This window comes from Nannospalax galili, unplaced genomic scaffold (assembly GCF_000622305.1).
Source record: "Nannospalax galili isolate Female #2095 unplaced genomic scaffold, S.galili_v1.0 scaffold1485, whole genome shotgun sequence".
NCBI classification, from domain to species: Eukaryota; Metazoa; Chordata; class Mammalia; order Rodentia; family Spalacidae; genus Nannospalax; species Nannospalax galili.
The window spans coordinates 140133-160371 of record NW_008353031.1 but is presented as its reverse complement, the minus strand read 5'-3'; the positions used below and the strand labels follow the sequence as shown (position 1 = coordinate 160371).

At 34.1% G+C, this 20239-nt stretch overlaps 1 protein-coding gene across 1 annotated transcript in view; it reads left to right on the top strand.

Annotated features, from left to right (window-relative positions):
• Positions 1 to 20239, top strand: part of LOC103747790 (CUB and sushi domain-containing protein 3) — a 473923-nt gene that overhangs the window by 453025 nt on the left and 659 nt on the right. Inside the window, exons 49-54 of the mRNA XM_008850327.1 lie at positions 540 to 719; positions 4582 to 4647; positions 9558 to 9716; positions 11630 to 11742; positions 14358 to 14445; positions 16550 to 16685. Coding sequence (XP_008848549.1) covers positions 540 to 719; positions 4582 to 4647; positions 9558 to 9716; positions 11630 to 11742; positions 14358 to 14445; positions 16550 to 16685 — 742 coding nt within the window. The remainder of the gene's footprint in view (positions 1 to 539; positions 720 to 4581; positions 4648 to 9557; positions 9717 to 11629; positions 11743 to 14357; positions 14446 to 16549; positions 16686 to 20239) is intronic.

The window sequence follows — 20239 nt, the reverse complement described above, 5'->3', positions numbered from 1 at the left end:
CTTAGCATATGGGCAGAAATATAATTAGAAAATTCCATATATAAAAAAAATTTCTACATGGTATAGTATTAGTATCAGAGCCATTTAGCATCAAGAAATGAATATATTATTTAAAATAAATTCAATAAAAATAATAAATATATTTTCAAAAATATATTGAAAATATAAGGTTATGAAAATTTTAAAAAGGCATTTGCTTCAGGTTCTCATAAACCCTTTAAAATGTTATCATTCTTTGTAAGTCCCTAGAGCTGCAGTATGCATTTATGAGCATAATTAGTCAGTTTTCTTTCTTTTTTTTTTTCTGTAAACGTCTACCAGTATTGCTTATCTGTTTTCTTAGGAAAATGTCAGGATGTAAAAATCAATATATAGAGAGAATCACTTTGGTGTACTTTCCTTGGTTCATTATAATGAATTTTGAAATAGATTCATAAATAATGGAATTATGGTATGGGTAAAGGTGTGCTTGGCTCCTGCTTCAAAATTTGTGTAACACCTTGAGAGAAAATTAACGTTGTGCCCTGCTCTTAATATAGCTCACAGCTGTAAGCAGCCAGAAAGTCCTGCTCATGCAAACGTGGTAGGAATGGACCTTCCTTCCCACGGGTACACACTCATTTACACCTGCCAGCCTGGCTTCTTCTTAGCAGGGGGAACAGAACATAGAGTGTGTAGATCTGATAACACCTGGACCGGAAAGATTCCTGTTTGTGAAGGTAACTCTTCTCTGCAGACGTTTTAACATAGAGATTGTGTTATTTAGATCTTCTTTTGCAGGAAGACACAAAAATTTAAATTCAAATTAGCTTCAGAACAAGAGGTGTTTGTAGGCCAGTTTCTGCACTGAAACTATGTGAACATTTCTGAATCTAGAAAAATGTAAATATTATTCAGACATTTCTATTTGTTATTTTTACATATTTTTTATTATTTTTATTTTATGTATATGCTTGCATTGACTGCATGTATATAAGTATATCCATGTCTTGCAAAGTCCACAGAGGTCAGAAGAGGGTGTCAGATCCTCTGGAACTGGAGTTACAGATGGTTGACAGCTGCCATGCAGGTGCTGGGAACCGAATCTGAGTCCTCTGCAAAAGCAGCTAGTGCTTCTAACTACTGAGCAATCTCTGTAGTCTCTACTCAGATATTTCTCTAGCACCTCTTCAAAGTTGACTTTTTTCTTTCTGCCTATTCCTTTCTCACATTCTTTCTTTAAGGTAGGTATATTAGCATGCTTATTTCAAGGTCTGTCACAACAATTTACCTAAACCTGGGTGTCTTAACATGATAGAAATGTATTATTTCATGGGTCTTAAATACAAACGTCTAGAATAAAAGTGTCAATAGGGCCTTGCTCTCTCAACTCCAGAGGAATGTCTTTCCTTATCTTTTCTTTGCCTTTCCTTGACCTTTGTCCTCTCCTGGCAGATCCTGGTGTTCCTTGGTTCATAGCTTACCTGCAAATTCTGCCTCCACCTTCACGTACCCTGCTTTCTCTGCATGATCTTCTCTTTTTCTTTTAAGGAAACCAGTCATTATGTGTAGGGGTCCATCTAAATTCAGGACTATTTCATCCTAGTATCTCTAATTAATTACATGTATAATTACTTACTTTAAATAAGGTCATATTCTAATATACTATGGGTTTTTGAGGTATATTAATTGATCCAAGAGGGAAGGGATATTTGCTACCAGTATATCTTTTTGTTGTCTTTTTTATTGCTAAACATTTTTTTTATTATTGAGCTTTTAAAATTTCATACAATATTTCCAAATCAAATGCAGACCCCCTTCCCCGTCCCACCACCGAACCCCATGCACTCTGCCATAAATGTTAAGTCTTCTTCATTCAGGTGTTTGTACCCAAATGTCCTTCAGTGTAAATGCTTTCACTGGAGTCTAGTCAACCCACCCAGTGGTTGTATGTAAGTCATACTCTCCCTCACCCAGCAGCAATCAGTCTCAAATAGTGCTCAGTCTAGTGCTGGCCCACCACCTATTTCTAACCTCCCCTTTGGGCCGTTATTTAATTGCTGACATGGGTCCTGCCACCACTGCCATCGGTTCACATGAGCAAGCCTCCAGTGGCCTGGAAACCTCCTCCTCCCTGTGTTCATGAACCAGCCCTGGCTCTTCAGTCTTTCCACCTCCTCTTCCACAATGGTTCTTGAGTCATGAGTGGGTGAGGTTCTGTATAGGAGTCATATCCTACACTTTACAGTCTCTTACTCTCCAAAATTTGGCCAGTTGTGGCCTTCTGTGTGTGTCACACTCTGCTGTACAAGGAAGCCTCACTGGTGAGAGTTGAGGGGTGCATTAGCCTCGTCTTTGCCCTTTATTCTGCTGTATTCCGTAAGCTTTAATTGTAGAGATTTGACTGCAGATGCATCACCTAGTATTGGGCATCTGCCAGATGTGTGTTCTCTGTGCCTGACCAGGTGTGTGACTCGGCTGTAACCTCCATCTGTTGCAAAATGAAGCTTCTTTGATGAGTGCTGTACAGCATGCTTGTCTGTAAATATAAGGATCAATATTTAGCATTTAATAAGTTTATTTTGTCTTGAGATATGAAAGATACATGGTTTCCTCCGTGTGTGTTTGGCTGAGTTTACAGTGCCACCCATGAGTTCCACCACATTGAAAGGGCTTTAAGTCCAGTTGGATAGCTGTTGATTGCCCCCAGATAACAGTGCCACTACTGCAATAGTAGAGGTAGTTTGCCATGCAGGTTGCCTTGGTTATTAGGCTTCAGGGCTGGGATGGACCATTGATTGTTTTTCTCCTGTGGCAGCTTGCATACCATCATCTAGTGTTGTGATAACCAAACTCCTGTTAGAAGGCTTCCAGGTCAGTTCCTACTCCATTGTATCTTATTTCATAGCATTCTACCAGAGTCCTTAAAGTCTTTCCTGACATTTGACTAGGAAGTCATGGCTCAGTACTCCAATTGTCACAATTTTGACGCAGCCCATCTTCACATCCACTTCTCAGCAAAGGTAGCTTTATATTTTAAGTAGATGTAGACAAAGTGTCCACTGCTGTTACTGCTTCATCAGGTAAAAACCATGATTGGATATAATGTAGTGACTCTACCAGAGGAAAACATACTAGGTTGCCAGAGGAAACAGCAAAGGAAACTTCCTAAAGTTCTTAAGCAGGTCATCAAGGAAGTTTTCCTTATATCTATTGCACTTTTTTTCTCAGACCTTCCAATATTTGATCTATTTCAGCATTCACAAATTATATAATTTTCTTGAAATGTTTCATTGTCTTTGTAGCCAGAACATAATCCCATGCTTGCTTTCCCTTTGAAAACTATTGTGATCAAAATTCCCACTGTATGAGAAATTCTTATTTTCCCCCTTTGCTACTATTTATCACGTTTGTAGTCCTGTCCACTTCTCTGACTCCTTCAACTAGGATCTAGTCTCTGTTACCACAAGCTTTGTTTAATGTTTTAACGTTTATATTATTAAAATCTCAATCAGTGCTTAACAGTATTCTGTTATCCAGGCTTGCTTTTCCTTACAAGCTGGCCCTTTCCTACCCTGTTTTCTAAAGGCTTAGCATTCAGCCATCTTCTCCTTTCATCTTCTCTACTATCTCCTGGGTGATCTCATTCAGGCCAGTAGTCTCCTCTATGGAAATCACTTCCAGATTAACATTCCTTGCTCATTTGTTTTCTTTTAGTCTCAGATTTATGCATTCAAAACTATAGTTAACATGTCTGTTTGAATCCCTCAAAGATCTATTGCTCTACAGTTACAGGAGTACAGCTGAATACATTAATTTCATTATCCATTTCAGTCTTTTGGTATTCCTGTGATACTGCCACTGTGTGGTTCTACACACTACAAACCAGGGATACCTAAATATCATCCTATCTAAATCTACCACAATTTCAAGAGTTTGATTATCAACTAAGTTTCTCATTTATCATAACCCAGCCTTATCCCAACTGGAACTGTAGCCACAGCTTCAGGTTCAGTGTTTGTATCTTCCAAATAGTCTCCAGTTTTCAAAGTATTATTCAGTAATGTCACCGTCCCTTACATCCTCTTAACAATGACACTGTTCTTCGGACACAGACTGTGCAAAACATCATGTTTCATGGTTCCTGCACTTTCCATTCATTTCTTGCACTACATTTTATCCCTTGGCTTAGGAATGCCTTTTATATTGTTCAAAGCTTTTACTTTTGAGTCTATCCAATTTCTTGTGCACCATGAGAATTTTAGCCAATTATAATTCTTAGATGTGAATCCTAATGGTTATTAGCTTCGTTAACAGGCACATACCTTCAGTCCTCAATGTCCTTGTGGGAATAAGCTGTTTCCATTTAATTTCTGACACTGAAAAAGAAATATTGTCCCTTAGAGATTAACTATCAAAGTCTCTAATCCCAAAGGACTATGATGGGGACAATTACTAAAGCTGTGAGTTAATCAAAAGTGTTTGATTGAGATAAATTAACAACGCACTTTGAAGAAATTATATACTAGAAAGTAAAATTGACAGTGTATCACATTGGTTTGACATAGTATCTTTTATAAATGCTTCTTTTTTTTTTAATAGCTGGTTCCAAAATATTGGTGAAAGATCCACGACCTGCATTAGGAACACCCAGTCCAAAGCTAAGTGGTTAGTATTTCGTTGTTTTAGAAGTCATGAGTTCCAAAATTCATCTATAATTTCCTCAAAAAATGTGTATATATATATAAAATAATACCTTTCGGTATGACAAAACTATTCATTTAACTATAAGGATTGATAATTTGTGTTATTGGATGTGAACTTATTGCATGTAATATTTTAATATCTCAATATAACACTCCACTCCCTCCCCTCCAACATTCCCCCCCTCTGAAGAGGTAACTCTAAAGTCTTTTAAGGATTAGATAAGACTCCCAAATACTTTTGACATTTTTGGCCTTTGGAAAAGAGTATGTTGCTAACAGGCCCAAGGACATTTTCACTTTTAGCCAAGAAACTGGCTACATTTCTTGGGGGTCTTTTTACCCTAACTGCCTAGCTAATTCCTATCTCCTATTCTTACCACACCATCCTTTGAAGGGGTTACCCAAATTGCCAATAGGTAATAGGGATGCCAACCGCTGTGGTTTCTTCCATGCTGAAAAGGGGTTCAGGGTGAGGCAACTGGAGTACCCCTTCAGTGGGTCTATCTAAAAGACTCCCAAATTGCATAACTCTTGTCTCTAAAGGAAGAAGAAAGTCCCTGAATCATGAATGGGAGATATGAAGGAGAAGTAAAGGCAAGGGTAATTAGCATTACAAGTTCTAGACAGGGAACTAGAAAAAAGTCAGAACAGGACAATTTATTTAAAGTGTCTTTAAAGATAACAACATGACAGTACTTTTATTTAAAATACTAAAACAGTGCTCAATTCAGCAACAGATATACTGCGATTGGAATGATACAGAGGAGATAACAATAAACCCTACACAAATATGGCATGGAAATTTATGAAGCATTCCATACTAAAAATATTAAAATGGAAAAAAAATTAATTTAAAAGATTCTCAGGCGTGGTGGTGCATACCTTTAGTCCTAGCACGTGGGAGGCAGAGTCAGGCGGATCTCTGTGAGTTCGAGGCCAGCCTGTCTACATAGCGAGTTCCAGGACAGCTGGGGCTACAGTGAGACCCTGTCTAAAAAGACCAAAAATAAAATAAAATAAAACATATATGTATTTATATAATTTATGCAGAAATATAGCCTAATGCATTTGGTAAAGAAAAGATCAACTTCTGGAACTTGTTCAATTTATTTGCAATGTATTTATTTTAAAAGAAAAAGTAACAATATGGTCTAGTCATTAAAACCATGTGCTTTAAGTTTCCACAGCCTTGATGTAATTCTCTCTTTACTAATTATTTCACAAAACTAATTCATGAGAACAAGTAAAAGTGCTTAGTCCATAGTGCTAAGTCCACATGCTCCAACAACTATAGTATTACTCTCGATCTTTACCTTGTTGTCAAACTTGGGGACTGAAGCAAAAGTAAAGTTATAAAAGAAATTTATAGTTTTAAATCTTTACATTAGAAAAGAATAAAGTTTCAGAGTTAATGAGGTGTCTCTGTTAAGAACCTATAAACATTATGATATAATAAACTAAAATCAATATAATAATAAAACCTTTACAGATGACACAAAAACTCCACTGAACAAAGAAAAATTATGAAAAACTAATACTAAAATAAAAGAAATATGACTATAACACAGAACAGAACAAAAGCACTGAAATATATTAAAAATATCAATATTTAATTTTTATTGCAAATTACATAAAAGTATATCTTAGTATAACTGGTAAAAGAGAAAGTTTGAATAATCCAATAACAAAGAAATGTTTAAAATTATTTCCAGAAATACCAGACTCCTACTGTTCTACTGACGAGTTCTGCCTAATTGTAAAGCAACATGACAGATCATTCAAGTGTTTTATTGCAAAAGTACTCTAAACAGTGCACTCGTCCTATGAACCCTATATAATTAACAACACTATTTGATTTGAGAGTATAGATGAAAAATTCTCTATAAAATCTTAATACATCAAATCTAACATTAGAGTAAAAATTACATATCAGAATCAAATTGTATTTATAATTGATGTAAGGATTTTTTTTCCGTTGTGTATCCTTTAAAAATAATATATTGGGGACTGGAGAGATGGCTCAACGGTTAAGAACACTGGCTGTTCTTGCAGAAGACCCAGTTCGAATCCCAGTATCCACATTGCAACTAACAGCTGTCTATAACTCCAGTTCCAGGGGATCCAACAGCCTCTTCTGTCCTCCGCATGCATTGCACGACATGGGTGCACTGATTTACATGCAGGCAATATACGTATATATACATAAAATAAAAATAAAAATAATAAAATATTTTTAAAGTAGTATATCATGTTGAGATTAAAGTGCAAATACTATTGTCATTGTACTGTTTGTCAAGAAATATTTAATATAACTGAGCACCAATTTATAATTTTTAAAAAATATTTTATTTATTTATCTTTGTTTTATTTGTACGAGTTTATTGCCTGCATGTATGTGAGTGCACCCATGTCATGCAATGCCGCAGTGGTCAGAAGAGGGTGTGGGAATCCCCTGGAACTGGAGTTAAGAGCGGTTCATAGCTGCCATGTGGGTGCTGGGAATCAAACCTGGGTTCTCTGCAAGAGCAGTCAGTGCTCTTAACCACTGAGCCATCTCTCCAACCCCTCAATTTATAATTAAAAAAATTCTTAATATATTAGAAAAGAAAGGACTTCAGCCTTAGTACAATCTATAAACATTTGAGGGCACACATCACTGTGAAAGTAATAAAACACTAAGCTACATTCTGTTTGTAAATGTAAATGAGGTGCAAAGAATACATCACTCTAATTTGTCAAGAAGGAAGACTGGCACTTCAATAGAAAGTAGGATCATGATCATGTGTTTAAAATATGATGAAACCTGGGACCAAAGTTAAATTCAAACGTGTTTTTGGCAAGAAGAGGATGGGCTTGATTCTCTTCCTATTTCCAGTGATATTCACTTCAGCTTTGGTTGGACAACACTTGGGAATTTACAAAGATCTCCCAATACATAATTAGAATTATTTCCCCCCAAAGACTTACCAATTGAAAAAAATTATTAACACTTGACAGGCTAACTAATATAAGAAACCAAATACTGTGAGTTTCTTCCAGTCTCAGTTGAGATGGAGCTTTCAAGCTTCATCAGTAGAAGCTCTAGTCAACTCTTTGCATTCTAAATTGCTCTGTAATCAGTTTATGTCTCAGTGTAAGCCTGGAATCTGCAATTATGGAAACATGTTTACCATTGAAACCAGCAACTTCTACAAATTAGTTGTTTGTCTTAAGTACTGGTTGTTCAATATTTATTACCATAGATATCATTAATCTTGATTTAATCGACTTTGATGCTATGGCTACCTACATCTTTTCATTCCTAGTATCTTCCTAAACCAAGTTTCCCATATTAACATTCCTCAATTTCCCTAAGTATCATGACACAAGATCATTAGGTACTCCAAATTTTTATAAAAGAGAAATAGCATCCACTGGATGCCTACTATTTGCCAAATTCATTCAATAGGATCTCTTCTCTCTTTCTTCTCTAATCTCAATGTCATATGATTGACCTTTCTAACAAAGGGCATTTTGCATGTCACTCTGCCCTAAAGTTTCTAAATATACTTTTGTAAGCCAAAAGCTGTTTAAGATGCTTACACAACCACTGGTGCTTTATTTACATTATATCAACCTTTTAAATAAGGTTCTTCTGTACATATAAACACAGAGGGATAACTTCAATTTTAGGGATAGAATTGGGAAGGAAGATAACTCAATCAAAGTTTATAGAGTGATGGATATTAATTTCTCTTGATGCCAAATACATAGTTGCTATCACACACACACACACACACACACACACACACACACACACACACATAAATAGTTATGTTGTAACTATTAGAGACTCAACTTCCTGGTATTATGTGAATAGTAATAATATTAGTCAACCATTAGCTAAACATAGAACAGTAAATTAAACACCAGCTGTTCTGCTCTGGGGCCTGCTCTTCTCACTCTTCTGTATTCTACCACAGCTCATCTTTCTCCCACGAGGACTGGACAACCCTAGTGACAATACTTTTATATCTAAAAATACTGCAAACCTCAAAATTGTCAACATCCTGAAGTCCTGCTCTTCTTCTATTACTATAATAACTGAACCCAGGATTCTGCAAAAGAGACAGCCTCCAAGGGCGTTTAGGAAAGGGGAGGATTTGGTGTGCTTTCTTCCTCTGGAGAATCTATTCATTCAACTAGGAGAAAAGCAGGCCACTGGAGACATGTGCTTGGACTTGCAGACTTGATTAAATGATTTTACTTTCCTTCTGAAAGAAAAATATGTTAGAGAGAACCAACTATAAGTGGTTTATGTTTCCCTGGATTCTAGCTACAAACCTTTTGTTTTAAGATAGCCTAGTCACTTTCTTCTTAATGACAGGTGAACAAATTTAGGTTATAAAAATTTTTGTCTATTCTTAGAACTTAAAAAATATTTATATAAAGTACAAATACTATTTGTTATTAAAAATGAAAATATTTTATATAAAGAATATATTAAATTATTTTTTAAAATAGTTATTTTTATTTTTATTTCATGTATATGATTATATTGTCTGCATGAATGTAAGTGCATCCGACTCATGCAACACCCACAGAGAACAGAAGAGGGCACTGGATTCCCTAGAACTGGAGTTACCGACCATAGTTAGCTGCCACATGGGTGCTAGGAATTGAACCAAGATCTTTTGCAAGAGCAGCCAGTGCTTTTAGCCATTGAGCCATGTGTCCAGTTCAGAATGCATTAAATTATATACATTGAAGATCATTGTATATTTATTTAGTAAGCTGTCATTTGTTCAATGCACTAAAGTCTTTACTTTTGAATGTTCATATTTAAGGGACACCATAAAATTTAAATATGTGATTTATTCAAACTTTTCACAGTTCCTGATGATGTATTTGCCCAGAATTACATATGGAAAGGTTCTTATAATTTTAAAGGAAGGAAACAACCCATGACCTTGACAGTGACTAGCTTCAATGCTTCCACCGGGAGGGTCAACGCCACGCTGACCAACAGTGATATGGAGCTTCTGCTCTCAGGTATCTGATCCAAATCCAGCAGCAAAAGTCATGCTTTCAGTCTCTTTTAAATTTTTATTTCATTTTATTTATTCTCATTTTATTTGTACGAATATTTGCCCACATGTACATAAGTGTGCTATGTGAATACAGTGACCATAAAGGCTGGAACAGGGCATCATTGGATTTCCTGGAACTGTAGTTCCACATGGTTGTGAGCCAAACATTGGTGTTAGGAACCAAACTCAGGGCCTTGGCAAGGGGAAAGAGTGCCCTTAACTGCTGAGCCATCTCTCCAGCCCCTCAGGCATCTCTTTTAGCTTTGTCTTTTATCATGATTTAATATTGTGAAATATTTGTTATATTTGATTCTGAAGGTATTCATAATTCATTGAGAAACGAGATTTTGAAGTTTTGGATCAATGAATGGATATTGCTATACAATCATAAAACTGAAACTCAGAAGTTAAGTGCCTTCAAGGCTATTTTTATGTAGGTAAAATTAGAGATAATATATTGGAATGCAACTGTCGTTTGTAAACATGGAATTCTGATATTGCGAATATGGAATATAATTTTCCAGTTTAATGACTAGTTTTCTTTTGCATTCAAATGAAGTCATTTGTGGTAAAGTGAAAAATAAAATAATAAGGAATATTAAGCATTATTTTCCACAGAAATTTCGCTAAGATAAAATCATCAAAATTTAGTGTACATATTTTAAAAATATTCAGTCACATAATATAAACTGAAAAAAAAGCTTAATGTAAAATGAAAGTTATGCCTTTTAAGTTGTGATAAACAATTTATTTTGCCTTCAAATATATATTTTCTGTTTTCTCTAAAAGCTAGCCAAAAATGCATGTATAATGGTTATAAAGCAGAGAAAATTTAAGATTCCTATGAATGCAGAAAATGACCAGGAAAAATTCTAATAATCTAGTTAGCTATTATTCGCTGTGTATGGATAGAACAACTGAAACCATTTCCTACTAGCTTTATTTTTCAGTACGTTCATGTCCTGCTATTATTGATTGTGACTTACTTTAGATCGAGGGTTGTACCCCGACCCCTTGTCATTCTCAGCACATACTTTTGGTCCCTATTAATAAGGAAACCACTAGGCGAGTCAACAAGAGTCAAATTTTAACCATTAATCAATCACAAATTTTTCTCACACCCTTACTTATTTACTTAAGCATGCTTATATTCTAGACTAATCTCACTCTAAAATATTCAGTTAAAAATCACTATTTATCCGTTTACTTATTGTCTTTATACCATTACCTTTATGAATGGTCTTGAACTAGAATTTTGATTTTCAGGTCATAGCTCAAATTCTCTTTTAGTTAATAAGTATTTCCTGATAGATTCAGTGAAAAATGATCCCTCTCTCCTTTGGTTTTTTATTAATTACATTCTTTCATGTATTTTATTTATGTACCTTTACATGTACCTCCTGACACACTGAGAAATTTTTGAGAGCTGAAGTAGCATATATTTATCTTTAGGCTCTAGCAGCAGTCAGGATACCCTCGCACACATACAGGATTAGGGCCAATTCATTATTAAAGAAAATATCAGGAATTTAAACATATTTGTATCCTTGAATTCACATATATGACTGGGGAAGAAATCATTCTGTTATCACTAGCATGAATGAATGTTAGGAAAGTCAGTAAAACTTGACTTTAACAGCACAGGTTATTTAAATCCCACAGATAAAATTTAAGTTACTATTTCAGCTTAGCGATGGGTGCATATTGTGGTGTTGGAGACCAGCATCGTGTGTGAAGCCATCCTGGAGTTGAGCTTTGCTTTATTCTTTTTCCTATCACGAATCTTCCATGATATATTTAAGGAGTTACTGATAATAAAATGAAGCATAACTATTTACAAAATTAAGTAAATGGAAATGTATTTGCACTTTACAGGAGTCTATAAAAGCCAGGAAGCTCGCCTAATGTTACACATATATCTTATTAAAGTACCAGCTCATGCTTCTGTGAAGAAAATGAAGGAGGAAAATTGGGCCATGGATGGCTTTGTAAGTATAATTCCTTAAAAGTGTGCTGCAGATTTTAATGGCAAACAGTTTTTCCAAAAAATTGAAGTTTTCTTAAATTTAAATAATTTTTAACACACAAAACATATATTTATACGTCTATAATTATTAGTATATATATTGAATATTGCAAAGTTTGTTTAGTCTTAATATTATTGGGCTACATTATGATTTTCTTACTTTGGTAGTATGTCTTTGTGTATGTATTTATGTTTGTAAGTTTGGACAGTGGTTTCTATTAATTTTATAAAACATATTCTATCATCAAGAATGATAAAATTTTTGACTATATAATTTTTAATAATTTTTAAAGAGTTATTTTGAAATATAATTTAGAGTGATATGGGATTATGTATATCTGTAACCTCACCACTCATCAAGCAAAGGCAGAAGGCCCATGAGTCTGAGATATGCCTGGGATATATAATGAGACTTTGTCTCAAATAAAATCCATATAGAGAGATATATGTATGTATGTGTACTTATCTATCATCTATCTATCTATCTATCTATCTATCTATCTATCTATCATCTATCTATCTATCTATCTAACATCTATCTGTCTGTCTATCATCTATTTCAGTTTTTTTCAGGGATCAATATTTAAAGCATATGCAACATATTTACAAACATATCAGAAATTTAACTATCTGAATTGATAGAATTAAGACTTTAGGATATTTTATGAAGCTGTCTGAGAGGTCTTGATGCCAGCTGATTCCCTTGAGGTAGGCAGTGTAGCTTCTCCATGGAATCTCTGTCCTCTGTAGTTCCTGACATGAATGGTGGTTCTAAGTTGATCTCTGGCAGCAATAAGTCTAATGTTACCCTTCTGGATAGCAGTCCTTGCTGACGAATAGGTATGAAGAATCAGATCCCACTTTTAAGTGATAAATATTGTGTTACAGAGATTTTCTGACCACTAAGATAGTCAGTTATAGGCCTCAGTAAATCATTCCCAAAGAAACCATTGTCCATTCATTTTCAATATTCTGTATCATTGTTTGTAGAGTTGGTAAGTGCCAAGTCTTCATGTACACTCAGGTTGCTTAAGTTCATGTGGGGAAAAAATGAAGCTAAGTCATTATTTAAAATATGAGAGTTTGACCTACTCTCTTTAGAAATATTTGACTTTTTAAAGTGGTCATGACCAGAGGTCTCCGTCTAATAATGGGATGAATCACATAATGTGAAATATGAGACATCCACAGGAGATTTTCTATGCTTTGCTTTGTAAGGTAGGTATTCATTCTATTATTACGCCTATGGTAACAGCCATAAGTTAAGTTACCTAGCTATTAACAATTAGTACAAATTTGGAGATAGACTTGTGCTATCAACTAGATAAATTTTGGTATGAATCAGTTATATTGGTATAACTGAAGTATATCAATTCCTATTTTATGTATGAAATTAGATGTGAATATTTCTATAACAGAATTATGTACATATACCCAGATGGTAGACAGTTTTGCAGCATTATATAAAGACAACAAAACACAGAGTACAACAGAATTTAGTTCTTACTCCTTGTGGGAGTTAGTTGAGGGATCTCTAGTGAGACTCAGCCCCATGTCTCATTCTGGCATTGAGGTTGGAGGATCAACTTCCCCCTGGAATCTGGAGGCTCCTCAAGAGCTGGGAAGCTCTAATTATTCTGAAATATATTAACATTTGATGACATTTTATTCTTTCCTTTTTTTGAGATAAGAATTTGTTGTGTATTGGGGGTTGGTCTCAAACTTGTGATCCTCCTCCCTCAACTTTCCAAGTTCTAGAATAATAAATGCTCATGACCATGTGCAGTTGACATGTGTCATTTTAAACTGCTCAATTCCAATGTAATCCACATATACAGCTCTTCCATTTTAATATGAAATTTAGTGGATATTTGTTCACATATGCAGTGTTAGATGTAGCCATAAGGAAAGACCACTGCAGAATTGTTTGAAAAATTCAGAAAGAAATCTCACATCTTCTAGTTCTCATTCCCTTACCTTCACCTCTCATGATTACCCTAGCTGTAAGTAACCACTAAGTTATTTTCTGCCACTATAGATTTCAATAGTTTAGGTTTTGATATGAGTGAAGTCGTATAGTATGTGGCCTTTTGTAACTGGCTTCTTTCATTTAGAATGATGAGAAAGATGCCCCTCACATCATATTATTATAGCTGACCTATTGTCAACTCTACTCAAATGTCAATAGCTAAAAGCAAGGCTTTGACCCAATGAGATGAAATAGGAAAACACCTGCTTTCCATGAAGTTCCAGAAGTGGAAGAAGGACTAACAAAGTGGGGATTCTATTTCTTCATGTTATTTCTTGTTTGAATAGCATATTTCTTAAACTGTAAGATATGTGCTATATATTAATAACCAATCTTCTGCTTTCCAATGTCATCATTATTCTAAATTATAAACTTTACTTTTGTCTTTATGATGTAAAATTTGCACAATATGTTGCCTGCACAGAGGAAGAAGCAAAGGAAAGGAACAAAAGCTAGTATTTATTTCAGAATAAGGTTGGGTATTTATTAAGGTGAAAAATATAACTGTGGCTAGTCTTTATTTTATTCAGACTTTCAAATATTTTCAGGTTTCTGCTGAGCCTGATGGAGCTACTTATGTATTTCAAGGATTTATTAAAGGCAAAGATTATGGGCAATTTGGACTACAAAGACTAGGTAATGTAGTCATTTTTTATTTTCTTGTAGTTCTGTTGTTACTGTAGATATCATAGAAGAGCATGGGGGAGTTGTTTACATTGAGCGCACACTCTCCATCTCCATTCCCCAGTATAAGGACTATACATTTGGAAGCATTTTAAGAATAACCACATTTTTCAAAATATCATTTCTCTATGTAATGCCTCTTATACTGTGCTAAGGTTTTAATCATATCTCTCATAAATATGACAAGCTGCCTTGCCACTAAGCAAATATGAAGAAGAAAAACTGATATAGATAAAAAGGAAGTATTAAACTATAAATTATGTTATCTTGAGGTTGTCCTACAACTATTTTATTTCTTTTCAGTTTTAATATTGGAACAATTTTCTTTCTCTTTGGAAAATATAGTGATGCTATGAGATACTTATAAAGTTTGGAGAGAAGAAAAAGTTAAATCTGAGGCGTGGCACCTGTTGGAGTACTTGTTTCTCCTCAAATATGTGACTTTTATGTGGCCTGAGGCACAAGGTTTTGTCATTTTCATTTCCAGTTCTTCTAATATGTGCACAAAGTTTAATGGTTTGCCTAGATCACATTTATAAACATGTTTTTTGATGTATCATTTTCTGAGATATACCATCTCCCCTTAGTACACTCTAGTATGGATATGTAAACAAGGAATTTGGACTCTAAAAGTGATCATATAACAATTATTTTAAAGTCTTTACTTTGAACTTTTATGTAAATGTATCAAATCACTGGAAAAAATAAGTATAGAAAGAGAAGTGAATATTAAAGTTTCCACAAAGTTGTGCATTCATTGACTATAACTGTCAAAGAAGCATGAAGTTGGGAGATAGAATGGGGTCAGAGGGGAGTTGGAGGGAGGTACTGGTAGATGTATATGATCAAAATACATCATAAAAAGGTATGGAATTTTCAAAGAATAAATGTATTTAGAAAAGAATTCATCTCATTTTAACAAAAATAAATAAATAAATAAATAATATATTAGCATTATTAATGAACAATAATAATATCATTTCACATAACATTCCACCTAAAATTGTGCTGTCTTAAAAACAGAATAAAATTTTCATTGATCTGGTACATTTACACTATTTTGAATTCATGGTTTTCAGATAGCATTTCCTAGAAGTGTTTGAAATACTATATATCTAAAACAAAACTTATAAACTATATCTATTTCTTTGAGAAAAAATAACTGTTGCTAGTCTGTCTTCTCTATCCCTGCCATAAACATTGGAAAATCTTTTTTTCTCACTTCTAAGGCAGTCAATAGAATCACCATTTCCTCAGCTTTCAGCAAACTATCTCTACTCATGCTTTCCTACACTTCCATCCACATAAAGAAGTTCAAATGATTTTAGCTATTTGCTCTCAGACCCATCTTTCCAGGCACTTCTCAGTATTCTAGTTCAAATCTGAATTTCCAACCTCACTTTTGTGCTGCCAGTTTCCAAATTGAACTCACTGAAACCCATCCTTCCATAGCCACTTCACAAATCTCCCTTCTTAACCTTGGGTCTTTCCTTTCTAACTTCCTTCAGGCCGCCCCTCATTGAGGTGCGTAGGAAAGTTGAGTAGGAAAATCAAGATTTTTATTTTAGCCCCTTACTTCTACTACAAGTCCACACCTCACTTTTCCTGAGTACCAATCATCTTTCCATTTTTAGGCTTATCATGACTGTGTTTGCATCTCTATCTGTCATATATTGATTCTTCAAAGCCAAACTTATGTTGTCTATCCTCCAGAAAACATTCTTAGCTATGGCAGGTGAGATTTCAGCTTCCTTTTCTACAGCACTTTGACCAATAATCCATGCCTGTAACTCTTCCCGCTGTTATCTAGGTGGTTGACTTCAGGGTCAAAGCCTGGTTTTTACTCTGTATCCATTCCTTGAAAAACATGTTGTATTTTATAGAATTGTGAAAAATATGTGGTAAGGAGGTTAAAGAGTTTCATAATTTTTTTACTGTGTATTTTCAAGTATATGTATCTTGAAAATGAATGAAAATTATTAGTATTTAAATACAGAAATCAAGAATAAGATAGAGTTGATTTTATACTCATCATTTATTTATTTTATTTTACTAGGACTGAATACATCAGAAGGTTCAAATTCTTCGAATCAACCTCATGGAACAAATAGTAGTTCGGTGGCCATTGCAATTCTTGTGCCTTTTTTTGCACTTATATTTGCAGGATTTGGATTTTATCTTTATAAACAAAGGTAAGTTAATTTATTTCAGTGACAAAATGTTAAGATAAATCTACCTTTCATATTATATCTCCTACTTTGTTTCAAATGTTTGTTTCTTTTTTCTATCTTGTTGAAATCTGGGTCCACGTTTGTTGTAAATCTCTTTTCTGTTCTTACCCCATGACCCACGTGCACATCACAGAAACTGCTTTGTTAAATTGAATATGCATTCAACCTAAGCCTTTCTCATTTTGTCAGTCAAATTTTTGGCATAGAACTAATTTCATATGTTATTTTTACATTATCCATAATGACATTTTAGAGATACTGAATCTAGGATAAATTTAAATTATAGAAGTATTAACTCAGAGATCTAGGAAGACGCTCAAGACTTACACCATAGTAGTGACTGAGTTCACCCAGACACACAGGCAGTAAACTTCTCTCATTCATCTTCTCTTTCCTTTGAAGATTATTCAATGAATATATTATATTTGTGTTGTACACATTACTATTAATTCCTTTTAATTCTACATCATGCAGCCTTTTGGGAGGGGTTTTACTATGTACTTCTCTGGTATTTGGAAAAATCTTTTATAAAAAACAACTATAGGCAGCCAAGTAGTTCAATTAAGTATATTTACAAATTTATATGATACATTCTTAAGTACATTCTCTCCCAAACTGATATTTTTATTATATATCAGTCTATGTTATCTAAAAATGAGGCATTTAATATTATATAAATTTATAAATGTGAATTAGTTCCCATTTGGGTTTGGTCAATGTCAGACTTAATTTCCAGATAAAAAAATTGCCATAAAATTATTTGGATAACAAGTCATATCAATTTTTTTTATTATCATAAATACATGTAGTAGAAATATACCACTAAGCTATTTATAATTCAATAGTATTTATTGAGAACATTCATGGTATCATGAATTATTGCTGCATAATTACAGAACATGGCCATCAACAAAAAAGGAGTCTATACTCATTGTCAGTCACCCAACTCCAACTTCAGTGTGATATACCTCTATTATTTTGCTTCTTTCATATTTCTTAAAAATGGAGTCATAAAATGTGTGCCATTTTATCTTGTTTCTTTTGCTTGCTTTTTAGTTTGGTTTTGGTTTTTTGACACAGGGTCTTCTTGTAGCCCCATTTGGCCTTGCTATGTAGACCAGGCTTGCCTTGACCTCACAGTTATCCTCCTGCCTCTGCTTCTTTAGTGCTGGGATCAAAGGTGTGCTCCAACATGCCCAACTTTGACTTGGTTCTTAAATACACTAGAATGTTGAAAATTTCATGTATTCACATTCCCTTATAGTGTTCAATAATATTCCAATGTGTGGGTCTACTGTATTATTTTGAGTGCTTCATTTTTAAATTGGTGGATATTTGGGCCATTTGTACCTTTGATTTTTGTGAATAGTGCTTCCATGCACATTTGTGTATACCTTTCTTCCTTGAACCTGTGTTCTTACTTCCTTTCAGTACATGCTCAAAATTGGGATTGTTAGATTGCATTTAAGTCTAGTTTTAACATAATGAGGAAGCCCCAAGATGTTTTGTACACAGCCGCACCATTTTACACCCTACCAGCAGTGGATAAGAGTTCCACATTCTCGACACCCTCACCACCACTTTCTTTCTACGTTTTGGCTTGTTTATTTTGTTATTAGAGCCGTGATATTGTTTGAAATAGCATCGTATTATAGTGTTGATATTCACTTGCATAATTTCCAATGATGTTGGGTGCCTTTTAGATGCTCGTTGGATGCCTGTCTATCGTATCTGTGTAAACCTTGCAGAAATACTTCATCCACTTTTAAAGTTGAATACTTTAGTGCTGTTGATGTTGTGTTACAAGAATTTTTCTATATTCTGAAAACAGCCATTATCAGATACATGGTTTGCATATGTCTTCTTCATTTCTCTAGGTTTTATTCTCATTCTCTTAATATAGTATCTTTTACGTACAAAATTTTTAAATCATTTTCCATTTTTTGCCTCTTGTGTTCTTTATATCATATCTGATAAATTATTGCCAAATGGAAGGCTACTATATCTTACCCAGATATCTTTTCTGAGGAGTTTTAAAGACAAGGCACTTGTATTTAGGATTTGATGAGTTTTGAGATAATTAACATTCATGCTGCATAATTTTCTGGTTTAAAGCTTGATGAAATTTTCCTTAAATGTAACTCAAGGTTAGGGATGTAGAGTGCTTTCCTATCACACATGAGGCTCTGGGTTGGATCCCCAGCACTGCATAAAGTGGACATGGTGGTTCATGATTGTAATCCCATCACTAGGAAGGTGGAAGCAGGAGGATCAGACCTTCCAGGTCATCCTTGGCGATCGAAAGTTTGAGGCCATCCAGAGATATACAAGATCCTCTTTTTTTTTTTAATGTAACTCCATATCAAAAAAGACAATTCTGTTACATATTCTTGATTCCTTCTTTTTTTCATGAGTATTACCTAATTAAGAAAGAATAGATTGTCTTGCATTTAGCATCTTGTTTTTGTTGTCGTTGTTGTTTGTAATTGTAGTTTGATAAAAGAAAAGAAACAAAGATAGGAATGATACTTACTGTTATGGTAGAGGATACTTGTAGTGAAAGTGCAGATAGTTCAAATAAGTTCCCTTAACTTGGCCTAATATTCCTTTAAAAAATATTAGCATTGAAATCATATTTGAAATAATACAAATTCAGAAAATTCACTAGGGGCAGTAAAGCAATACACTATAATGTCAAGCACATATTTCAATGAACTGATAATTGAAATTTATGGTGGCATCACCAAAGGTGTTGAGAAACAAATTTATTTTCAGATAAAGCCCTTTTAGGAATTAGAGCCAAGAAAGAGGTTTGACTAAGAGTGCCTTACTTTCATTGAAAAATTCTGCTACAATATACAGACTGTAAAATAAGATCTGAAGAAAAGTAACGTATAAATATTAGTTCAAGGGGATAGAAGTGAAGATGGAAATCTAGGTCGGTAGACTATACCAGTCTAAACTTCATCTGTTTCATTAGATGAAGGTGAATATGTGCTTACCAGTAGACACTGCAAAATGTTCTTCTGAGAAATATATCAGCAAAATAATTTTACTTTTAGCATTTTGTTGGCTCTATGGTATATAATTTCAAAATAAAGCTTTGTTTTTTGGGATAATTAAAGTAGTTTTCCAGGTTTCTCAGCATTGTATTTTAGCCATTATTCAATTCCCTTGTCTCTCTCAGTGTAGAATTGGCTCCTTCTTTATTCTGTTTTTCATTTTCTAGATATCACTTTCCTCCTTGTCTTTCCTAAAGTGACTCCCAGTTATTTTTTGAGACATTAACTGTTTCATTTGCATCATAAGTTCTTATGATCTTTTCTTTTTTATTTACCTTTAATCACTGTTTTTTATCAGTACAATTTAAAATAGAGGAGAGTAGTGGCTTTATGTGTTTGAAAAGAAATTATATGTTCAATATCTAGGACGGTGCCTGGGACATTAATAGATGCTCATTAAATAGGTGATGAGTAAATGAATTCATGCAGATTAAAAGATTCTTCATCTTAATT